The 23,202-nt window shown below is 45.1% G+C and overlaps 1 protein-coding gene across 1 annotated transcript in view; it reads right to left on the bottom strand.

The window, feature by feature from the left end:
* FAM83G (family with sequence similarity 83 member G) overlaps positions 1-23,202 on the bottom strand; it is a 50,410-nt gene that overhangs the window by 2,653 nt on the left and 24,555 nt on the right. Inside the window, exons 3-4 of the mRNA XM_061600233.1 lie at positions 18,187-18,311; positions 16,013-17,446 (exon numbers count right to left, since the gene is read on the bottom strand). Coding sequence (XP_061456217.1) covers positions 16,013-17,446; positions 18,187-18,311 — 1,559 coding nt within the window. The remainder of the gene's footprint in view (positions 1-16,012; positions 17,447-18,186; positions 18,312-23,202) is intronic.

Below are 23,202 nucleotides of genomic sequence, written 5' to 3'. Positions count from 1 at the left end.
CAATGGTGGTGTAGTGGTTAGAGTACTGGACTGGGGCCTGGGAGACCAGGGTTCAAACCCCCACTCAGCCATGGAGCTCACTGGATGACCTTGGGCCAGTCACTGTCTCTCACCCTAGCCTACGTCACAGGGGTGTTGTGAGGGTAAAATGGGGGAGGGGATACCATGTTTGTCAATCACCTTAAGTTCCTTGGAGGAACATTTCGCCGAGCCTTAAAAACTTGGCTCTTTGGACAGGCCTTTGGGATCTCCGGGGTGGGCTAATTTTTCTGTGATTGTTTATTGTTTCTGATTGCCCTACATAGTTTTACGCCTGCATTAGTGTTGACTGCATTGTATTTTATTCTGTAATTATATTGTATTTTATTGAAATTTAATATGTACGTCACCTAGAGTGGCTTCGGCCAGATAGGCGACACAAAAATTAAATTTATTATTATTATTATTATTGTTGTTGTTGTTGTTGTTGTTGTTGTTATTATTATAAATATAAATACACACACGTGTTTCCCACCTACTGCATGCTCACTGCAATTCTATCTGTGTCTACTCAGAAGTAAGCTGCATTGAATTCAGTGGGGCTTACTCCTTGGTAAGGATTGCAAGTTTTGTTCATTTTAAAACAAGAGGTGGCGGGGGTGGGTGCGGAGAGATCAGCCATTATCTCTAACCATTAGTCTCCGTAAACAAGGGGGGATCTGTCTCCTCTCACTCACTTTGATTATTTAAAGTGCCAACACCAGGAGAAAGATGATTTTCAGAGTGATGGAGTTGGAGGGCTGAAAGTGCCATCAGTAGGAGTTGGGGTGGGCAGAGGGAAACTGGGTACACAGAGCAGGCAGCTGGAGACCGGGAGCTGCAAAATCGAATTGAAATGCAGTGGGGAAAAATAACCTTGCTGCATTTTAAGCTTCTAATGTGCACATTGCCTAAGAATCCGAGTTGAAAATTGTAAGGTCCCAAGTTCTGTTCTCATCTCTGCTGTGAACTGGCACGGTATCCTTAGGCAACCCACTTTTGCTTCCTTTGTTGATTACAGTTATTTTCAGTGGAGGCTGGTGGCTCCGTGGGGCAGTGGAGTCTATTCCAGGTTTTTCCCCAAAGAGCCCAAGGTGCTGAAACCTAGCACCTTGGGCAGATCTGGGAAAACCCCAGAGAGGAGTCCACTGCTCCACTAACACAGAGCCACCAGCCTCCAATGTTTATTTCGGTCCCATCTTTTAGGATGTAAATCCTGTCAAGGTGGCTTGTGAGTAGCATTCAGTGACACGTTTTAAAAACACATCAGGATCCTTCCCTCTGGGCCATTGACTGTTTTATCCTTGCCTCCTCTCCCTGCCATGTGGAGATAAATAATCCTAGCCTACCTTTCAGGGTTGTTGTAAGGATGACTGAGATAATGCATGTGGAATATGCTGAATACATCAGCATTGCTTAAATAATAATAATAATAATAATACTTCACTTAAATGTTGCATGAATGCCATTTTATTATTAATCATGCTGTTCATGGTCATTATACTTTTTCTTAATGTTAATATAGATTTTTCCCCAAATAAAATAAAATAAAAATAGTTAGCATTGAAAAGGCACTGCACGCCTTTGGCCTGGCCGAAGGAGACTTGTTGGCTGCCAAAACCTTTGAGCCAGAGAGACTTTCAACATGTTGAAACAGCCAAGCAAAATTGCAAATATTTAGACAGCGACATAGAACTATTAGGGCACCACACCTGATCAGCAAACAGGATCCAAGAAAGAAGACCTGGAGAGGCTTGGATAGGGCTAGAAAGCTTCGCTTTCCTTATCTCCTCCCTAATCCAGCTCTGGAAGAGGACTGTATTCCACTCTCATCATTGGGGGGTGGGGGTGTCAGTTGCTGATGAGGGTAGAAATGTAGTGAGAGGCCTTATGTTGGCCCTTTCTCACACAGTGTGGCGAAGCTTAATGAATGACTTTCTGTGAATGCACCGATCTGAGCCATTTTGTCTTTCTCCAGTGTGCAGAACAAACCATGATTCTGGGCTTATCTCAGGGGTGGGAAGCCTCAGGCCCAGGGACCAAATGCAGCTCTCTGCCACACTATTTAGCCCTCTGTCCTGGACTGTCTGTAGGCCATACCCTCACCAGAAGCCACACTCTGCTTGAGTGCTTTTGCCCAACTGGACGGTGTACTTGAACTGTGATCATGCCTCTTGCTTGCCTGGATGGAGGACAGACGATATGGGTGTGCAAATCTGTCCATTTTGGTTTCCCTCAATTCCTTATTTTTTTAGTTCTCAGTTTTCCATGTCAGTTTTGATTTTTTTTTAAAGTCCTCATGAAAATTTATCTGCATTGTAGTGCGATTTTCTCCTAACATACAGACTTTTGCAAAGGAATGTTTACAAAAATGCATATGTTAGGGGAAACAAACGTATTAATGAAAATAATGTAAAAAATGCATTATATCAGGGGAAATTGCTAAAATGTGTTCCTTAGTCAAAACTGCCTATGGAAATGGGATTCTTAGGAGAAAATTGCACTAAAATGCTGATGAATTTTCATAAAGAAAAAAGAAAAATCACAAATTGCTGCAGAAGTGTGGAGAACTGAACTGGAAACATGAGAAAGGGGAGAAGTGAAATCGACAGACCCTTCCAACCTTATCAGCGAAACACTGCCTCTGAACCTGGAGGTCCTCTATAGCCAATCATGAATGGCTAATTAATTGATAGACCTCTTTCTCTTCCATGAATTTGTCTAATCCCTGGCTAAAGCCATCTAAGTTAGCAGCCACCGCCACATCTCAATAGCAGCAAATTCCTCAAGCTAATTGTTCGTTGTGTCAGGAACTGAAAAATCTATTAATTTCAGTTTCTCATTCCCCCCCCCAAACTTAAGTTCAATTTGCCACATTTTAGCATCAATCTGCAATTTTTGTGTAAAGGTCCTCATGGGAATTCATGAGCGTTTTAGTGCATGTTTCTCCCAAGACATACATTTTTGTATACAATTTTGTCTAAAGTACACATTTTTGCATACAATTTCCCCTTCTATAATGCATTCTTGTGTGTTTCACTAATACATACATTTTAATGCACACTTTCTCATAATATGTGCATGTTTGTACAAATGTTTGGCTGGACAACTGTTAAACTATGGAATTTGCTCCCACAAGATGCAGTAATGGCCACCAGCTTGGATGGCTTTAAAAGAAGATTAGACAAATTCATGGAGGACAGGGCTATCAATGGCTACTAGCCATGATGGCTGTGCTCTGCCACCCTAGTCAGAGGCAGCATGCTTCTGAAAACCAGTTGCCGGAAGCCTCAGGAGGGGAGAGTGTTCTTGCACTCGGGTCCTGCTTGTGGGCTTCCCCCAGGCACCTGGTTGGCCACTGTGAGAACAGGATGCTGGACTAGATGGGCCACTGGCCTGATCCAGCAGGCTCTTCTTATGTTCTTATTGCAACATTTGGAGAAGTCTGAATTTCAAAGGATGACTGCATTTTGGTTCATGTATTGTTTTGGGAAGTGCAAATGAGGTAGGTTCACAAAATGTGAACTGAGACAAATTTCTCCCCATCTCCACATTGTGTGAAGGAAGATGTTCCTTTTCTCTGTCCTGAATCTACTGCCTGTACTGATTTCATTGGGTAACCCCAAATGAGTACTATGAGTGGTGATGGGGAATTCTCTCTATCTACTTGCTCCACACTGGGCATAATATTATTTAAACTTTGATGCTGTCCACCAGTAGTGGAGTGGCAAATTCAGAAGTGCAGGGTCCCTTCATGACAGTAATAGCCACATCCTGCTCCCCCTCTTTTTGCTGCTGGGTTGAGAATCAGATCCTTGTTAATGCTTTCTCCCACAACAAAATACGTCCCTAGGAGCCAATAGGCATGGAAGGTGAGAGTGTTAGCTACTTAGAAGAGCCTTCTCAGTGGCTGACTCACCTTCTTTCTGGCTTCAATCAGCAAGAGAGGACAAGGGATCTTGTTAGAAGACTCTTCTCAGTGGCAATACATTCTCCTTTCATGTTGATTGGCTCATAGAATGCTGAGGACCAAGGGATCCTGATGGGACCCTGCTCCCGAAAAGGAAGGGGTCTAAGACCCCCAGAGACCCCAGACAACTACACCCCTGCTGTCCACCCCATCCTTTAGTCACTTTTCTTCTAAACAACCTTCCCCTTCTGTAACCTTTTCTCAAAGGGAAGTTGTTCCAGCCTCCTTGATCATTTGGGTTGCCATGTCCTGCTTCTTTCCCAGCTCTAAAAGGTAAAGGTGTCCCCGCACTTGTAGTGCGAGTCGTTTCCAACTCTTAGGGTGACGTCTTGCGACGTTTACTAGGCAGACCGTTTATATGGGGTGGGATTGCCAGTTCCTTCCCCGGCCTTTCTTTACCCCCCAGCATATGCCAGGTACTCATTTTACTGACCACGGATGGATGGAAGGCTGAGTGGACCTTGACCCCTTTTACCGGAGATTCGACTTCCTCCTTCTGTTGGAATCAAACTCCGGCCGTGAGCATAGCTTCGGCTGCGTTACCGCCGCTTACCACTCTGCGCCACGGAGGATCTTGATTCCCAGCTCTACAAAGTCCATTTATTTTGAGACAGGACAATGAGAACTGTACACATTTATTCCAAATGTGGCAGCATCATAGATTTGTATAAGGGTATTGTGAAATTAGTGGGTCCTCCCCATTTCTCTAACATCAGGACTTATCTGTGACTGCAAAGATCCCCATTTCACCCTTCCCGCCAGAGTGGCATGTTGTGAATCATCTGAGATACACTTCTTTGCCAGGAAAAAAGCCCAGGCAGGGCTGGTGTTGCCCGTTCATGCAGCAAGCAGGGGTGACTCACTTCTGCTGAGTCATGGGGTCTGCAGGAGTGTCATCAATATTCGCTCTCAGCATTTTCCCTGCTCATCAGATGTGAGCAAAGGAAATCGGAATAGTTAGTTTTCCTCTTCTGTGCCATGCGGGCGATAGCGTAATAGCCCTGTGAGTAAGACCTGGGCGAGTTCACTTTAATGAGCAGCTATGCTTTGCTTTGAAGATGATGAGGGTGTCTGAGCATCCCTTGGCTTGCAAAAGTCTCTTCTTCACCTACATTTTAATATTGCCACATTCCTTGTGTGTGTACATGTTCTTTTATTTGCAGTTGGAAATCAGTATGGTGACAACCTTCCTGATGTTGATAATGGTGATGATTTTCCCAATGTATACACCGGTGAATTACAACTGCCTCTCAGCAGTGTGCATCAAGCTCAACAAATACAATATAGATAACATCAGTTTTATCTGGGAGTTTCAAAGCTGCAGTCCTGTGCATCGTTGCAAAGGAGCAAGTCCAGGTATGGAATTTAACTTCCAGATAAACACGCACAGGTTTAGACTGTAAGGCTGTTGCTGAGATTTTGTAGGAAGAAAAGGTCTGCCCTGTTTACTATGTGGCATCTCCTGTTCTAGCAACAAAATCCACATGCTGATAATAATCAGAGATTTGAAGGTTGTTTGCAAAATGAAGAAGCCAGGGAGGGAGGAGAGAGATGTGAATGTACTAGAGAGATGAAGGATCCTGTTCTCCTGAGTTTTTGATCTTCCAGTAAGGCCTAAGCTAGACTTGCCTTGCCTATGAATTCTCTTCCTACGTGTTCATCAGAGTACTCCATTGCCTGCCCATTCTTTTTGCTCTGGGACTAGAGTTGGGGGAGAAATTAATTTGGTTTGTATTTAATGCAAGCCTACCAAATTCACCCTTCCCAAATGGAAACACAGCTCTACTTTGAAAGTCACACTTCTCCTGACTTTGCCATGCAGTTCTCCAACCAAAGAATGTGTACAAAAATGCATGGTTGTTAGTGAAAAGTGATGGCCCATTCATCTGGCTTAGGTAAAACAGCTTCCTATGTTCCTAAGATTCCTATCACCAGCTGCCAGCATCATTGTCTGGGTTTTGTTTCTAGGACAGGAGACTGTGCATATGAGCTTGCCACCACAAGCCTTACAGCCCGATCCTATGCATGTTTACTTGGAAGTGAGTCCCACTGTGTTCAATGGGACTTACTCCCTTGTAATGCTGCAAAAGATTGCAGCCTTCAGCTTTCAGATGAACCTTGGGAGGGTCACCAACATGCTGAGTCCTGCATGCAAAGAGCAAAGTGGCAAAATATACAAATGTGGACAAGGCAGGCTTTTGTAAGCAGCATAAACTAGGAATGCTCAGACACCCACGTCATCTTCAAAGCAGGATCCATGCACTCATTGTCTGTTAAAACAAACCCTCCCAGGCTTTACTCACAAGTCACCAAGTCACCTGCCTGCCCATTCTGAGCTTTAAATCTTTCCCCCTTAATATTAATCACCAGCCAATCACTTCTGTGGTCTAAAATACCCTTCACCTGTTTTAGAAGGGAAGTTCAGAAATGTTCCATATTCTGAACTAGGGATGGAAGGATTTGTCAATTTTGCATCTCTACGTTTCTCATTTTTACAATCTCAAATTCAGTTCTTCACATTTTTTCAGCAATTTGTCTGTATGTGTGCATATGTTAAAAAAAATCCTCGTGAAAAAACAGGACTACAGCTGAACATCAAAAAGACTAAAATAATGACAACAGAAGATTTATGTAACTTTAAAGTTGACAATGAGGACATTGAACTTGTCAAGGATTATCAATACTTCGGCACAGTCCTTAACCAAAATCAAGAAATCAGAAGAAGGCTAGGACTGGGGACGGCAGCTATGAGAGAACTAGAAAAGGTCCTCAAATGCAATGATGTATCACTGAACACTAAAGTCAGGATCATTCAGACTATGGTATTACCGATCTCTATATATGGATGTGAGAGTTGGACAGTGAAAAAAGCAGATAAGAGAAAAATCAACTCATTTGAAATGTGTTGGAGAAGAGTTTTGTGCATACCATGGACTGCGAAAAAGACAAATAATTGGGTGTTAGAAAAAAATTAAACCAGAACTGTCACTAGACACTAAAATGATGAAACTGAGGTTATCATACTTTGGACACATCATGAGAAGACGTGATTCACTGGAAAAGACAATAATGATGGAAAAAACAGAAGGGAGTAGAAAAACAGGAAGGCCAAATAAGAGATGGATTGATTCCATAAAGGAAGTCATAGACCTAGCATATTTAAAAATGTTTAATGTCAAGTGTCCTCAGCCCTGCCTATATTGATTTTATAAACAAGCCTTTCAACAAGCCTTTTAAGTAAAGACCTTATCCCAGTCTGCGTCTGTGTTGCAACTGCTTTTAAAGATATTTTAAAAGCTGTTGTTTTTTAAAAAAGATGCTTTTAAAGATTTTTTAATATGCTTTTGAAGATGTTTTAATATATTTTGAAAGGTCTTTTGTTTTTAAGATGTTTTAGAGTGTTTAGTGTTTTTGTTTGCCACACTGGGCTCCTTCTGGGAGGAAGGGCAGCATATCAATTTAATAAATAAATGAATAAATAAATAAATAAACGTATAACTGGCCCTGTTGAATAAATAGTGGGAAGCTACTGCTAAGTATTACTTGCATGCAGGATCAGCAGGCTTGCTGAAAAATAATTAGGGAAATTGACTGTTGGTAACCACTTGCATACAGGTTCAGCAGCTTTGATGACAAATAATAAAGGCTGCAACCAATCGGTTAGATCTCTCTCTCTCTCTCTCTCTCTCTCTCTCTCTCTCTCTCTCTCTCTCTCTCTCTGTGTGTGTGTGTGTGTGTGTGTGTGTGTAAACCCTTTGATTAAACCAGGTGCCCTGATTAATTTGGCAGCAGATTTAATTTTTAATGGAAGCAGTTAATATTAACTGCAGCTGGCAGATGCCATCTTAAAAGCCCCCCCCCCTGCACAGAAGGGAATGTCTCTCTATGATGATGCCTGCTATGACACAAACATACTTAATCTAAAAATAAAGAGTCTGCATCATCATCATTTGCTTTAGGACATTGTCTTAATTCAGATGCCAATTTACAGTGCAATCCTAATCATGCTTACTCAGAATAAGTTGTATTGGATTCAATGGGGCTTACTCTCAGGTAAGTAGGGTTAAAATTGCGTCTTCCCCATCGATGAAGACTCAAACGATAAATCAAGGAAGCTTTCTTTAATTGAGAGACAGTACTAAAAATACTGTATGCAGGGCTGTTGGAATTAGGTGCCCATTCATAGAATATAGGAAGCTGCCTTGTTCGGGGGTCAGACCACTGGTCCATCTAGCTCAGTATTGTCGACACTGACTGGCAGTGGCTCTCCAGGGTTTCAGACAGGAGTTTCTCCCCACTCTACCTGGAGAAGCCATGGACTGAACCTGGACCCTTCTTCATGCAAAGCAGATACTCTGCCGCTAGGGACTGAAGGATTTGCTTGTTTTGGGTCTGTCAGTTTCTCACTTCCTAAATTTGGTTCTCCACATTTCTGCAGCAACTTGTGATTTTTAAAAAAATTCTTCTGTATTTTAGTGCAAATTTCTCCTAATAAACACATTTTTGTCTACAGTTTTGACTAATGTACACATTTTTGCAAGCAATTCCTCCTAATCGAATGCATTTTTGTATATTGTTTCTACTAACATTTTCATTTTTATATACAGTTTCCCTAATTTATGCATTTTTGTAAACATTTTTGATTGGAGAACCACATAACGAATTTTGGATAAGTGCAAATTTTGAAGGATGGCTGTGTTTCGGTTCTCATATTGTTTTGGAAAGTGCGAATTTAATAAATTCAGCTTTAAACGTGAACTGGATTGAATTTCTCCCCATCCCTATTGGCCACTAAGCTGCGCCCCACTCCCCTGGCAAGCTGCCTTATACTGAGTTAAACCCTTGATCTGTCTAGGCCAGCATTATATTCACTGGCTGGCAACAGTTCTTCAGGGTATCAGGCAGAGGACATTGCCAGTCCTTCCTGGAGATGCTGGGGATTGAACATGAGACCTTCTGCATGCCACTGAGATACTGCTCTCACCCTTGTTAAATAAATTGAATGGAAGTATGACTGACTGTTACGGATGTTTTAATTGTACTTTATGGCGTTTTACTGATTTTGCTGGTGTTAATGTTTATTTTGTAGGAACTGCTTTTGGGTTCATCTTTGATGATAGGCAGATTAGGCTGTGCATTTGCTGTGCCAAGGCAAACCGCCATCCCTTTCAGTACATCAGGGATGGGGAACCCCAGGTCTGGGGCCAAATGTGGCCCTTCAGGCCTCTCAGTCTAGCCCTTGGGACTCTCCCCAGGCTATACCCCTTCTCCCCAGGCCACGCCCCTCATCAGCCTTGCTGTGCACCCTCCTGGAGGGCCCTTGCTTAGCTGGAATGCATCCTTGATCTCTGATAATGCCTCTTGCTTGTCTGGATGGAGGATAAAGAGGGGTGTGCATGAGTGCAGAAACTAGCCTTGTAGAAAGGTAAATTTAGCATTTGTTGCTCTGCCCCTTTTGCTTCTAGCCCTGCCCATCCCTGGCATGTGCCCCCCAAGGTCACCTAGAAGTGTATGTGGCCCTTGGGCTTAAAAGAGGTTCCCCACTCCTGCAGGTACAACCTTGTCTCATTCTTGCTTTCTTGCAGGTGATTGTCCAAAGGTCTCTCTCTGCAAAGAACCTCAGCCATGCCAAGGCAGGGTCTATCCTAGCCAGCTATTTAAAAATGCTGCCCATGATTCTCATCATCATGCCGGGAATGATCAGCCGGATCCTGTATCCAGGTAAGTTGCGGTAACACCGAACAAGAAATGTCCAAGACCAAATCCTTACTGTTTTCTAAAGCTCAAGAGGCACACGGGGTGGGCGGGAACCAACAAGAGCCCTCTTCTCACAAATTGATATTCAGAGGTAGACTGTCTCTGAACCTGGAGGTTCTATTTAGCCACCATGACTAATAGCCATGGATAGATCCATCCTCCATGATTTTGTTCAGTCCTCTTTTTAAAAGCATTGAAAAATGTAATTGTTGGAAATTCAACAGTAACAGAGTTTTATTTTTATTTTGTTTTTTAAAAAAAATAAAGTAAAGGGGGATCTGCCTATTGAATTATATGGAAGGTTCGGTAAAACAGGACCATAAGTTTCTCACCTTATATATGGGAACAGCGGGAAGCATATAATATGTAAAGAAATGGAAATAACAAAAAACACAGACAATGAAAGAAAAGACATTTGGTAGGGCTTGCGTCACTGGTGATTTTAAAAGGGCCCCTTGTGCTCTTTGCCACAGTGGGCGCCTCATCAGAGCACTTTGAAATACTTAGTCTATTTAAGCTCCTTGCAAGCATAACAGAAACCAGCCTGACCCAGTAAATTATCACACGCCAGCTCAGGGTACGCCGTTGTGTCAGGACTTCAAAGGCATTGGCACACCCAGCCTTGCAAAATTCTACCGGCCCCTGGGTAAGGGAAGGTGAGTTGAAAATATCATCAACATCTTAAGTGGCCAAGTGCAGACAGACAATATGTCGTGCTTGGCTCAGTTAACCTTCCTCTCATCCAGAAGACTCAGTTCATACATCACCTATAGCTTGCAAACCTCCTGAGCAGAAGTAAGGGTACAATCTACGTCAGGACGGACAAACTTGTCCATTTCAACTCTCTCCATTTCTCATTTCTCATGTTTCCAGTCTTGAATTCAGCTCCCCACATTTCCACAGCAGTTAGCATTTTTAAAAAATATTGTCACGAAAATTCACCAGCATTTTAGTGCAAATTTCTCTTAGTAAATGTATTTTTGTGTGCAGCTTTGACTAATATACACATTTTATAAGCAATTTCCCCGAATATAATGCATTTCTGTGTCTTATTTTCACAAATACGTGCATTTTTATACCCACTTTCCCCTTATATGCATTTCCGTGCGCATCGTTTGGCTGGAGAATAGCACAGCAAAATTCTGAAAAGTGCCGATTTCAAAGGACAGCTGTGTTTCAGACCTTGTCTTGGTTTGCAAAGTATGAATTAGATAGTTTCTCATAACTGAATTTCTCACCCATCCCTAAGTCTGTAAGAGATATCCCCTGGTGTAAACCCATTCAAAGGATTGTGAACTGCACAGGAGGCTAGCCAATGGTTTGAGAGCTGCTAAAAGCAACCCTTGCATTATGAAATAAATAAACAAACAAAGCCTTCCTTGCATTATGGGGGGAAAAAAACCTTGCCCCCCTTAAGTGCAGCTCAAGTTCAAAGCAGTTTAGGATTGTGCTCTGAAAGCTAATGTGGAAAACAAAAGAAGAACAGAAAAATTCTGTGTGGCTTGGAGGAAATAGCCAGAGAGACGTTTTTCTGCCTCTCTCGTACCGCTGGGATTCAGGGTCAGTCAGTGAAATGGATCAGCAGTAGGTTCAGGACTGACAAGATAAAGTATTTAATTGCATAATATATAAATAATGTCTGAAGTTCCTGGCTTCAAGAGCAGGTGATGGCTTTAAATGGGGATTAGACAAATTCAATGAGAATAGGTTTATTAGGCCTGATAGCTAAATGGAACCTCCAGATTTGGAGGAAGTGTACTCCAGAATATCAGAGGCAAGTAAGGGAGAAAGAATTGTAGCCTGTTAATTTTCTTTTTGAAGGCTTTTGGCTGACCATTGAGGGCAAACAGATGTCACATTGGATGGATCTTTGTCCTGATCTTATTGGATGGATCTTTGTCCTGATAATGGAAACTTTGCTATGGCCTGGTTGATGCAGAATGATAAGCCGTTGATTATTTAGCCAAAGTCTGCTGTGTTTGACTGTTCAAACCCAGCCTAACCATTGCTTGTTTTCTGGCAACAAATCACAACATGAAGCCATGGTTTGTTGTTGGCTTATGAACTTTGGCTTGTTTTAACTTTGGTTTGATATTATGTCCAAACAGGTTTGCTTAACCATAGTTTGACCATCCTGCCCCAGATGCTCACCAAGCTGAGAGGCAGGAGAGCTGGAAAACAAGCCAAGCTTTGGAGAAACAAGTCATGGCTTGTTTGCTTGTCTATGAGCCGGCTCATCGTTGTTGGTTGAACAAATCATGGTTAAAACAAATCATGGCATAGGGCATAATCCAACTTGTATTTACACAGGGCTGACGGGAGTTGGGTGTGGAAACCCCCGGTTGAGCCATCAGGGTCCCAGCTCCACCAGCAGAAGCCCCAGCTCCACCAGCAGAAGCCCCTTGTCCTGGCTGAGCCCTGGCAGAGTTGGGACTCTGCCAGCTCAGCCAGAGGTCCTCCGGGGAAGCCCAGCCCAGCAGAGGGGGCGCCCATGGAAGCTGGCATAAGGCCCAGAAAAGGGTGTTCTGGGGGCATGTCAGGGGAGGGGCTGAGGGGCTTATGCAACTTCCAATTCCCATTCAAAGTGCTCCTGCTGGTCCCAATCTGGGTCAAAGTTATGCCAAGAAAAAGGTTGGTCTAAGAAAATAATTATAATTGAAGTCAATGGGGAGTGCTTACTCATCGGTAGGGGTATTTATGAGAGCTGGCCTTTTCATTTCTGTTCATGTGCACAGCTCCCAGCTGAGCCAACATTTTGCCATCCCAGCAGCTCCCCAATGGGAAATGGATGCCGCAGAGTTTTCTGCCGGCTCCTTCTCCGCTGGCACCCCCTCCGCCGGCACCCCTTCTACCAGCTTCCCCTGAATTGGGTTGCTCTACCCATGTTATGTGCAAATGCAGCTCCTGTCTAAATGTAGGGTGCTCCATTCTTGTTAGACCGATTGGGGCAGGCCTAGGAGAGACGGTTTTCACGCTGTAAGCCATCTCGTGGGCCCAACTTTGGTTGAAAGCAGGGCCGACTCTCTGGTTAGGCAGAATGGGGTGGTTGCCTCAGGCAGTTGATTCTGGGGTTATGAAAAGCCAGCAACTCACAGGTTGTTATTATAACTCACATTTGTTATTACTGCCGTTTTACTCACAGGGAAAAGCACTTGTGGGATTTTCCGTCTCAGGTGCAAAAATAACTTGGTTGGCCAGGGCCATAATTCAGGGGGCCCTTAGCATGGTGCCACTGAAGCCCCCCCCCCCAATGTGGCCTCGCTTTCTCCCCTGCTACTGCCACAGTAGCATCACCACTTACTGCCTTCCTCGCCAGGCCCCTAAGCAGAATTTTAGCAGGAGGTGGGCAGCAGTGCTTGTTTTGAAAGACATCCAACTTGGCTCCCAGCTGCTGTGGCTGTCTACCATTCTAATTTTACTCAAAATATAGTGGCCTGGCTATAGATCTATGAAATTACCACTAAAATGGCCTTCCAGGAGCCTGGCAAGATGAATGGTCAGTGGTGGCACATAAAGCCAGAGTAAGACATGCCCCATAGCATTACCGAAACTGTGTAGTATTCTAACAGAAAGGGCAAAGAAAATAGAAATAATAAAAGTATAATAAAATTATATTTGCATATATACAGGTGCATGGGTGAGGGTGCAACTGAAAACTAACTAACTGAAACAGATATCTTGCAGTAAGCCTATTTATTTTTTAACCAGCTAGGTAAAACTTGGGGAAGAAAAGATATTTAGATGCCCCTCATAATCCAAGATCCTATGCTGTAGCTTACTTAGCTGGTGTGCAAACCCGACCCTGTCAGCACAGCTGTGTTGGGCTTGAGAGGGCCCTTCTGAGCACTTGGAGCCCTCGGCCAGTGCCCAGTTTGGCTGACTGCTAGCGCCAGGCCTGTGGCCAGCCTTGAGTACTCTGAACCTTGACTTGGGGAGCGGGGCACCATTTATCATCCTGACTCAGGCAGCTGGATGTCTTGGGTCAGCCTTGGTTGAAAGGTAGCCTTGGTTTACATTCCCCAAACAGGCCACTGCAATGTTGATAAACAGACGCTGTCCTTCCTGTTTTATAGCTTGTTTGTGGTGCTGCTCTTAGGTGAGAATGTACCCAAGCATTTAGGCTTTTGATGACCGTGTTTGGAAAGCAGAGAGACAACAACACAGCTAAGAAGGGTGTGCTTCTGTGGGCAGGCTGGGCCATGCCTCAGTTTTGCATAGATGATAAATCCACATATTGCTCTTGTAATCAGGCTGCAGCGCTTTGGGACAATAAAGGCCCGGAATACAGTAAAGTCACATCTGCGCCATACATTGAAAGTCCTGTTCCACTTTAAACAGTCACGGCTTCCCCTAAAGAATACTGGGAAGTGTAGCTTGTTAAGGGTGCTGAGTGTTGTTAGGAGACTCCTTATTCCCCTCCCAGAACTACAGTTCCCAGAGTTCCCTGGGCAGGAGGATTGATTGTTAAACCACCCTGGGAACTGTAGCTCTGTCAGTCTGTGAATAGGGAGCTTCCTAACCACTCTCAGCACCCTTCACAAACTACATTTCCCAGGATTCTTTGGGGGAAGCCATGACTATTAAAGTGGTTTCATAGTGCTTTAAATGTATGATGCAGATGTGGCCCAAGTCTGGGGCTGTTCTCAGATTCCTTAACATGGGACAGTTTTTCCTCAAACAGCAATCTTGGGGGGAAGGCATGCTTTAAATGTATGGTCTAGGGCAGTGGTTCCCAACCTGGGGGCCGGGAAGTAATCCAGAGGGGGCCGTAAACAGTAAAGAAATGAATTATTATTTTTATTAAGAAAGTCTTCACTCCCTCGACACTGTCTGCTTTCCACTGCCGTTGCAGATGACACCTCCCCCTTGCTCCAAACGAGAGGGGAGGCCTTTTGCTGAAGCGCCAGAGCATCTTTCAGGCGCACTAAGGGCAGGCATCTGCCTATAAAATACCTGGCAGATGCCAAAGGAGGCTGAGGGTGGAGCTACCAGGAAGAAGAGGGGATTACTATCACTGATTCCCGTCCCCTTGCACTGCCGCTACTGGCAACGCCCTTACTTAGAATGAGAGGAGAGGGCTTTTTGTGAAGCAAAAAGAAGCAAGCCTGCAAAGAAAGGCTGCTTTCCCCCTTCCTTCCTGGCAGCCAGCCTGCCTCCCTGGGGGGAGGGGGTCACAATTTTTTTTTCAGTTTATAAAGGGGGTCCCGTGCTCATAAAGGTTGGGAACCACTGGTCTAGGGAGAAGGCTGAGGCATAGACACTTGGATGGAGCAGCCATTTTCAAATCACAAGACCTCTGAGAGAAAGAGGAGACGTAATGTGACAGGTATTGCCTACCAAAGGCGTGAGGTAAAATTCAGAGTCTGGCAGACATATAGCCTCTGGTGATATGAAATTAAATTATTACAAGTGGCTTCTGCAACACATTGTTGCAGCAGTGAGGCCTCATCTGCAGAATGCTGCAGACCCTTGTCTCTTCCACCAGATTTTCTGTCTCCACCTGCTCCTCCCTCCCCCCAAACAACAGTCAGTCAGCCCCCTGTGGCCAATGAACACGGTCAGTCCTCATTGGGATGTTTGGTGGGGAATCCCCCCACCAGAGGACTTGCTTTTCTTAGTATTTATTTATACTACTGCAAATATCAGGGTGCTGCAACCTCCCTCTTGTAAGGACATAAGGACCAGCCTTTGGAGAACTGAGATCACCATTAATATATATCTGTTATGATCCTCCGTATGAGAGGGCCAGAGAAGTTAAACACTGAAGATTTGTACAGTTTAGCGAGGAGATATTCAATACTGAGAAAGACAGCATGCAACAGTAACCTCAAGGATTGTCTTTCCTGTGACTGAAGTTCTCTGAATCTTCTGCCCTTTCGGAATCCCTACCCACCACCTTTTTGGCCAACTGGCTTTCATGAACCCCTGGAGTTTGTTTATATATCGGCCTTCCCCAATCTGGTAACATCCTCCAGATGTTTTGTACTACATTTCCCATCTGCCCCAGCCAGGGAAAAATACAAATTGTATGACTCTGTCATGTGACAACTCCAATCATTGCAGCAATCACGCCTTGGGTTCAAGTCTAAGCCTTATTTTAGATCCCAGCTGTACTTTATGCCAGAGGACCTTCTGAGTTATTTTACAGACCTGTACAACAAGTTATAATAGGTTACAGCAGATAATCCTACCTGTGGAGCATTGCTCGGACAGGTAATGTAGCCGTCGGGTAAAGCATGCGGGTTACGGCCCCTTCCCAAAACACACCTAATCTCCTCCACGTTGTTGCTTCTCCTCCTTCTCCTCTGGCAGGCCTCCTCCAGACCCATGCTTAGCATTGGCTGGGGGCTCCCCAGAGGACTCGCGAAGCTCCCCCGGCTCACATGAGGCTCACTCAGTTTCCTATGCAAGTGAGGGGAGTGCTGAGGGCTATGCCCGCCTCCATTGAAGAGGAAGTCGGAATTGGTCCTCCGCAGAAGCCCGGAGTGGTCTCTCACCTCAAAATACTCATCTGAGACGGAGGATGCGTCAGAGTGGCAGCGGCTGTGGTTGGCAGAGCTGCCGGACACACTCTCGTGATCGCTTAATGTTACAGAGTCCTCTTCCTCTTCGGCCTCGCCCCCTTGCACCCCGTTCATGGGGCAGGCAGTTATTTCTTCTGACATGGGTGCCTGCCTGCTCAAATTGCTGCTCCTTCTCTGTGTGGGTTTTTCACTGAGAGTTCTGTCTGCACTGTCGGTCCCCTGCGGCTGCGTTTGGGGGTCCTCCGTTGTGGCAGCTCCCTCCTTGGTATGTACGGTCTTCATGGAGATCAAGTCTGTCACGTGGACCGTCCTTGGCTTTGGAACTGGAGGAGCAGAGCCCTTGTTGTCAGTTTGACCTTGAGGTTGCGCTTCCGACAGTTTCTTCAAGTGCTGACTGTTGGCCAAAGTTGCAAACATTTCTTCGTTCTTTGGGCTTCCATGAGTCTTTGCCGTGGGGCTGGCTATAGGGTTAGGAGGAGTCTCCAGGGTTTGGACTGAGGGAGAGGCACTAACTGGCTGGTGTTGAGAAGAGGAAGCAGCAGGCTGATTGCCATCGCTCCATTTAGCCTCTTGTGATTTCTCTTTGAGCATCTGCTTGCGTTGGGCATTGGCCTGGGAGATGTCGCACACCTTAATGCGGTTCATTTGGGACAGCTGAATGTTTTTAATGTTGGGGTCGATGATGTTGATGTAGCCCAATATCTCGCTCCCGGGTTCTGGGTCAGGTTCGACCCAAGTTGGCAGGTAATCAAACATGTTGGCTTTTTCCAGGTTTAGAAGCCCCGGGTGGATAGGTGGGGCTATCTCTATGAGGTCACTGGGCCTCTCAGACACCTGGCCTTCTGGGATGGCTTTCTTCTTTGCTTCCGCCTTTTGTTGTTCAGTGATATTCTTGTCGCTGCTTGCTTTGCTGTTGGTGATCTGCTCAGCACTCTTTGCCTTGACTAAGGCGTACTTGGGATTAAATATTTTCTTCACGATGGGTGGGTTTACGGGAGCAAGCAGCGGCAGGATCACGGGCTCTGGCTCCGGCTCCTCATCCATGGGAATGGATTTCAGGTTGACCCCCCGAGACATGAGGTACAGCTCCTGGAACTGCTTGTCAAATGCCTCTACCACCTGTCCCGAGAGGACTGAGATGACATTCCTGTCGGTTCTTGCAGCAGACCAGGTGAAGCTGGATAGGAACAAACCAGGAATGATTTTTGGACTTAACATCTTATCTCTTTCTTTCAAGCTTTAAAATAAAGTATTTAATTTAAAAGCTGGCAAAATACGATGTCTACTGAAACCTGCCACTCTGTGACCTAGTTTGCATATAGTGCCAAACCATGTTTTAAGAACATAAGAAGAACATGCTGGATCAGGCCAGGGATCCTTCTAGTCCAGCATCTTGTTTTACAGTGGCCAATCATAGTTGTTTGGCCTAACTATGATTTGTTTGAATGTGCAATCCCAGCCCAGAAGATTAACCATGGTCTGTTTTCTGGCAACAACGTGAAGTCATGGCTTCTTGTTGACTTGCAAGCTATGGCTTTGGGAGCTCCCTGGCAGGTGGGTTACTGTTGCTTGCGAGGAGGAAGAGAGGAAAGGGTGAGGGGGTGGGGAGGTTGGTGCAGTGTAAACCCGCCAGTGGAGCCAATCTGGCACTCTTGCACCATGCTGATCACTCCGGCCCTCCCTCTCTCCCTCCCAGGAAGCGGGTGTGGCTGCGCTTCATGCAGTGAGCCACTTCTGCCCACATTTTCCAAAGCCAGCACAAAAAAGTCCACGTGACTTCTTGAATTCACTGGATAAATGTCTGCCGTAGAAGTAATGCAAGACTTTGAGTTACACTGAGTTCCTTATCAAAAGCAGTGGGCAATACAGCAAATTCCCTGTTGGTCTCTAAAGGAGGGCTGCTAGGAAGACATGTACCTGTAGGAGCCACACATGGTTTTGTCCCCGTCCACAAACATGAACTTCTGTGCTAAGGCACCCTTGAACCTGGTGGCTGAGCGGGTGAAAAACTCTGTGCCCCCTGTTGTGCGGACTCTGAGATTCTGCAAATGCAAGACAGAAGCAAAAAAGTGAGTGGAAAAGCATCTCCAGGAGTGAAATTAGCAGCTTATGGAAGAGCCTTACAAGCTGTTTATACTTTTGAGCACTTTCTAGTACACATGCCCTAGATTGAGGGTTATAATAAGAACGCAAGTAGAGCCCGGCTGCTGGAGCATACCAGCGGCCCATCTAGTCCATCATCCTGTTCTCATAGTGGCCAACCAGATGCCCCACTGGGAAGCCTACAAGTAGGGCCCACCTATCTATCAATATTACAAAACACCAAAAGAATAAAACCCTTTCAAATCCTCCATAATTTAATCTGCTCTAACTTTGGTCCAGTAAATGGGACAAAAATTACTGAAGGGAACATAGGAAGTGTTGCTTTATACTGAGCCAGTCGATTGATCCATCTAGCTCAGCACTGGCTACACTGACTGGCAGCGGTTCTCCAGGCATTCAGGCAAGGGACATTCCCAGCACGACCTAGAGCTGCCAAGGATTGAGCCTGGGACCTTCTGCATGGAGAGCAGATGCTCTACCCTGGGCTGTGGCCCTTCCTTCAAAGGCCAGTTGATGTCTGCGATGAACCTACCATCCATCAGCCTCAATATATAGCCCTCAATACCTAGTATGATGAAAGGAGGAAACTTGCCTTCTATCCTCTTTTGTCATGCCATTTGTGGCTGCACAAACCTTTATTGATGCCCCCTAATCACGTACCTCAAATATTAATGGAATGGAGAGCAGTTTTCCCCATTTCACAGAATGAGTTGGTACAATCCTGAGCTGTACCACTTCAGGTTGTGATGAGTCAAAACCTCTCTGTATGTAGTAAAACACCCCATACAGGAGAGGGCCTTTTCTCCTGAAGGATTAGCTTCCGACATGCAGGGAGTATTTTTCTGTGAGCGAGCACTCAACAAGAAAAAAACTCCACCTGCATTCTCTGACATGGGACAGCCCAGAATTCTACTTCCTCACTCTTTGCAACAGATGGAACTGCAACAAAATGTTACAGTATGGAATGCTGCTGTTCAGTGTCCCAACTAGCCAGCTAGCTACGCCTTCTTTCAAAATGCTCCATTCCACCACCCCCAGCCAGTGTTCTGCTTCTCCTTCCAACCATCAGTTAGCATTCCAGGCCCACTCATTATCCTTTGTTCTCATTGGCTGTTTGGGGTCTCTCCCCCACCACTCCTCATTCCTCTTCCTCTCTCTGCACTTTTGCAAGTCTTGGGGTTTTCCCTAAACCAGCTGATACCTTCCTCTTGTGTGTGGATAAGGATAGAGGAGAAATTCGATCCACATTTAAAGGTAAATTTATCTAATTCACACTATCTGAAACAACGCAAATTCTCTGGATTTTGCAGTGCAGATCTCCAGTAATGCAGTGTGTAGAAAAATGCATAGACAATGTAAAACAGGAATAAAAATGCACAAATTGGAGAAAACGGGATACTAAAATGCAGCATTTTGGGAAAAAATGCTTGCAGAAGTATGCATTTTAGGGAGATTGCATTTAAAAATGTGTATTTTTGGAGAAGTTTGCACTAAAATGCTGACAAATTTCCACGAGGACTTTTGAAAAGAAGAATTTGCAAACGGATGTGGCAAGTTGGTGAACTGAACTGAAGAGTGCAGAAAACGAGAATCTTAGAGAAATTGAACGTGACCCTAGTGTGCATGGTGCCATTTTGGCAATGACAGCAATGGCACTCACCTCTGAACATGGGACATACAGCCTGTGATGTGCAGGTTGGCTCTACTGTTCCATTCCATAACTCTAACGGGATGTACAGACCAAAGGAACAGAGTATTCAATGCACTTGTCATGTCAGTGCAACCATTTCTGCTTGTGCAACGGGATTTCCCCCTGCTCCTCTCCGTGTGTGTGTCCTCCCCATATCCGCTTCAAAGGGTTGGAACACCCCCTGGAACAGATATGGGGGCAGTGGGGGGGGGAAAGGGGGAAGCCCTGTTGCCCAAGTGGAAATCCTTGTGCTGCCAGGATGTTTACTTAAGTCTCTGTTGGATACAGCCCAGAGAACCTTATTGTCACTAAGCCCAAGGACATTGAATTGGAATAATTGTACATTCTTCTCCTGTCTACCCGTTTCTGCATCCTCTTCCTTCTCTTGTTTCCTTGTGTTTATTTTAGATTGTAAGTTCCTTGGGGGAGGGGGGAGAGATCTGTCGTACCTGTTCTTTTTAAAGCATCCTTGTACAAAGATGGCACTAAACCCATAAATACAGCAACAGAACCATAAGAAGACAACGCAACCCAGAAAACAAAATAAAAGCAAAGGACCAAGCCGGCTGAGGCAATCGTTGTGAGAAAAAGCCTTAAGTGACTTGCCAAAGGCTATAGATAGAATCTCTGGCAGAGCTGGAGAAAAATCTAGCTCTGGATTTTCCTGCCCTTCCTGTCTTAAATGTTTCCCAGGTGGATTTCTTAACTTCTCAAAAAGCCTCTTTCGTTTTGCACACCTCAGATTGAGGAGGGTGATGGATTTATGGGTTGTAAAAATGCACTGTTCTGCCAACCAAAAACACGACATTTTACAGGTCTTGAGAGCTTTGCAAACAACTGGCTCGAATAGAAGCTGCCACGTTGTGAATGTAAAGTGTTAGAGGAGCGGGAACGTGGCCCAGTTATTTCTTAATGGTTCTGTCTTAAGCCTGATCACATTTTTTGCTGAAAGCAGCATTTTGAATGGAAGTTGGTGAGTGATGGAAATTATGTGACTTTTCTCCTTCCAATAATGCAGTAGTGGTTGTAATACTTAATAGCATCAGATAAGTGTCCTGAGTCACAAAGGAAAATGTGGCTAAGGCTGTAATCTAGCACTTTGTGTCCCAGATACAGCCAAAGCCTGAATCCTAAACCAAATTTGGGAGGGTCTGGGCTTTGCTGGAGTCAGATGGAGGCAGTCTCAGATCACTTTGAGTCAGGTCGGGTCACCCGGAGCGGGCCAGGGCTGTCAGGGGGCAGAGTGCCAGGCGGGAAGGCAAGGCAGGCAGTAAAGAAGGGCAGGTGGAGCAAAAAGTGGCTGAGAAGGTTGAGAAGCTGGAGGGGTCTGCAAAACAGCACCCCGCAGGATGGAGCCCCCCATCTCTTGTTCAGGAAGAGGAAGGCGAAGGACAGACTGCATTTCCTTCCTCGGCCCCCTCGGCCCCTTCCTAATTGTATGCTGAATTAGGGTTTTTTAAAAAATGAATCGAACATTAGCCTCGCCCTTTGGATCGGGGCTCCAGGTATAGTGTATGTAGGGGGTGTTAACAGCCCTACTGTAACCCTATAATACTTACCTAGGAGTACATACTATTAAAAACAATGCTTCTAAGGAGACATGCAAAGGATTGTACTCTTAACATGCAAGCTGATGTGCAAATAAGCCAGCTCTAGTTGATGATAAGTAACAGTGATTCAGATCTGAGTTATCCTCCTCTGAGTGATGCTTGTATTTTTGAACAGGGAGTATGTCATGAAATCAGGCTACTTGCTGGTAATAATAGTGATTTGGATCTGTGTTGCATCACCTGCCTATTTGCCTTTGCTGATAGTTGTCCCGAGCACGCAGTGCCAGCCTGCATGAAAGCCGAAAGGTCTGCTGAACTAAAGGGATAGGTTTAAAGGGACATGCCTAACAGAAACCTGTCTCTCTCTGGGCCAGTTTTTCCACAAGTGATAAATGCCCTTTATCGTACCAAAAGCAGTTTAAAGATGGATGGTCTCCTGGCTTGGCCTGGTTTTATCAATGGCTCTGATGACTTGGTTTTGTCTGGATGCATGTTTCTCTTGCATGACGCAAAGCAAGGGTGCCTCTTTTCAGTTACGATTTCTGGCATTCCCCAGTTTGTGTTAGTGCCGGATGCCATTTGGCCGACGCACCTCTGCTTGAAAGAAGAGTGCCTGATCCAACAGAGAGATGCTGCTGGGTCAATTTAAGAGCATATTTAATCCATCTTCTCTGTCTGGACCTTCCCTTTTTTCAAAAGCACACAAAAGGGTTGAAAGCATTCTATGAGCAACACCCAGCTCAACCACGAAAAAAAAATGCACCCAAAAGCTCTCACAGCAGCAAAAAAAGTCCAGCTTCCTCCTCTCAGTGATGGCTTCAACATTAAGTAAGGTCTGTTTGTTTAATCACCCAATAGGAAGAAAGACAGAAGCAAACACCCTTAGGAGAGGATGAGTGACCGGGGAATAACACAACAATCTCCATTTCTCCAAAGGGGTGAATCATTCAGCAAATACTCCCTCTGATAGCTGAGTGCATATGACAGGGTTTCCTAAGGTGGCATGTTGACCCTTTGCACCTGCTTGTCGAAGCTTGCCTAGTGCGAAAGTCAACTGCACTGTGGCTTGGGGGTAGCTTTTCTTCCTCTGCTTTAGTGGGCAAAGGTTTGCAGAACTACAAATGCAAGTGCATAACAGATACAAATGCAGCTGGTTCAGGCCAGAGGCCTATCTTGTCCAGCAGCCTGATGTTTTTATCTGGATGCTTCCAGGAAACCAGCAAATGGGACATGAAGGCAAGAGCCCTCTCCTGATGTTGTCCCCCACAACTAATGCAGCCCTTAAAAATGCAGGACTCTGCCCATAAACAAAGGGGCAATCTATGGTAGCCTTGGTTCAGTGGCAGCACTGTTCTTTGAAGGAGCTTCACGCTGCTTCCTTACACCTCTGAAAACCGGAGGCTGAAAGGAGAAGCACAAAGCTGCTTGCAAAGGACTTTCAAACAGCCGCGCGCTGGTCCTTTAAGCTGCTGGTTTCAGAGTTTTAAAGGAGAGTGCATGGCTGTCTGCAGCTGTATGAAAGCCCTTTGCAAGCTGGTTGGTGCTGCTCCTTTAAAACTCCAGTGTTCAGAGATGTAAAGGAGCAGTGCA

This window comes from Rhineura floridana, chromosome 17, assembly GCF_030035675.1.
Source record: "Rhineura floridana isolate rRhiFlo1 chromosome 17, rRhiFlo1.hap2, whole genome shotgun sequence".
Taxonomy (NCBI): Eukaryota; Metazoa; Chordata; class Lepidosauria; order Squamata; family Rhineuridae; genus Rhineura; species Rhineura floridana.
Note: the sequence above shows the minus strand (reverse complement) of the source record. Positions and strands in the feature narration are given on the sequence as shown.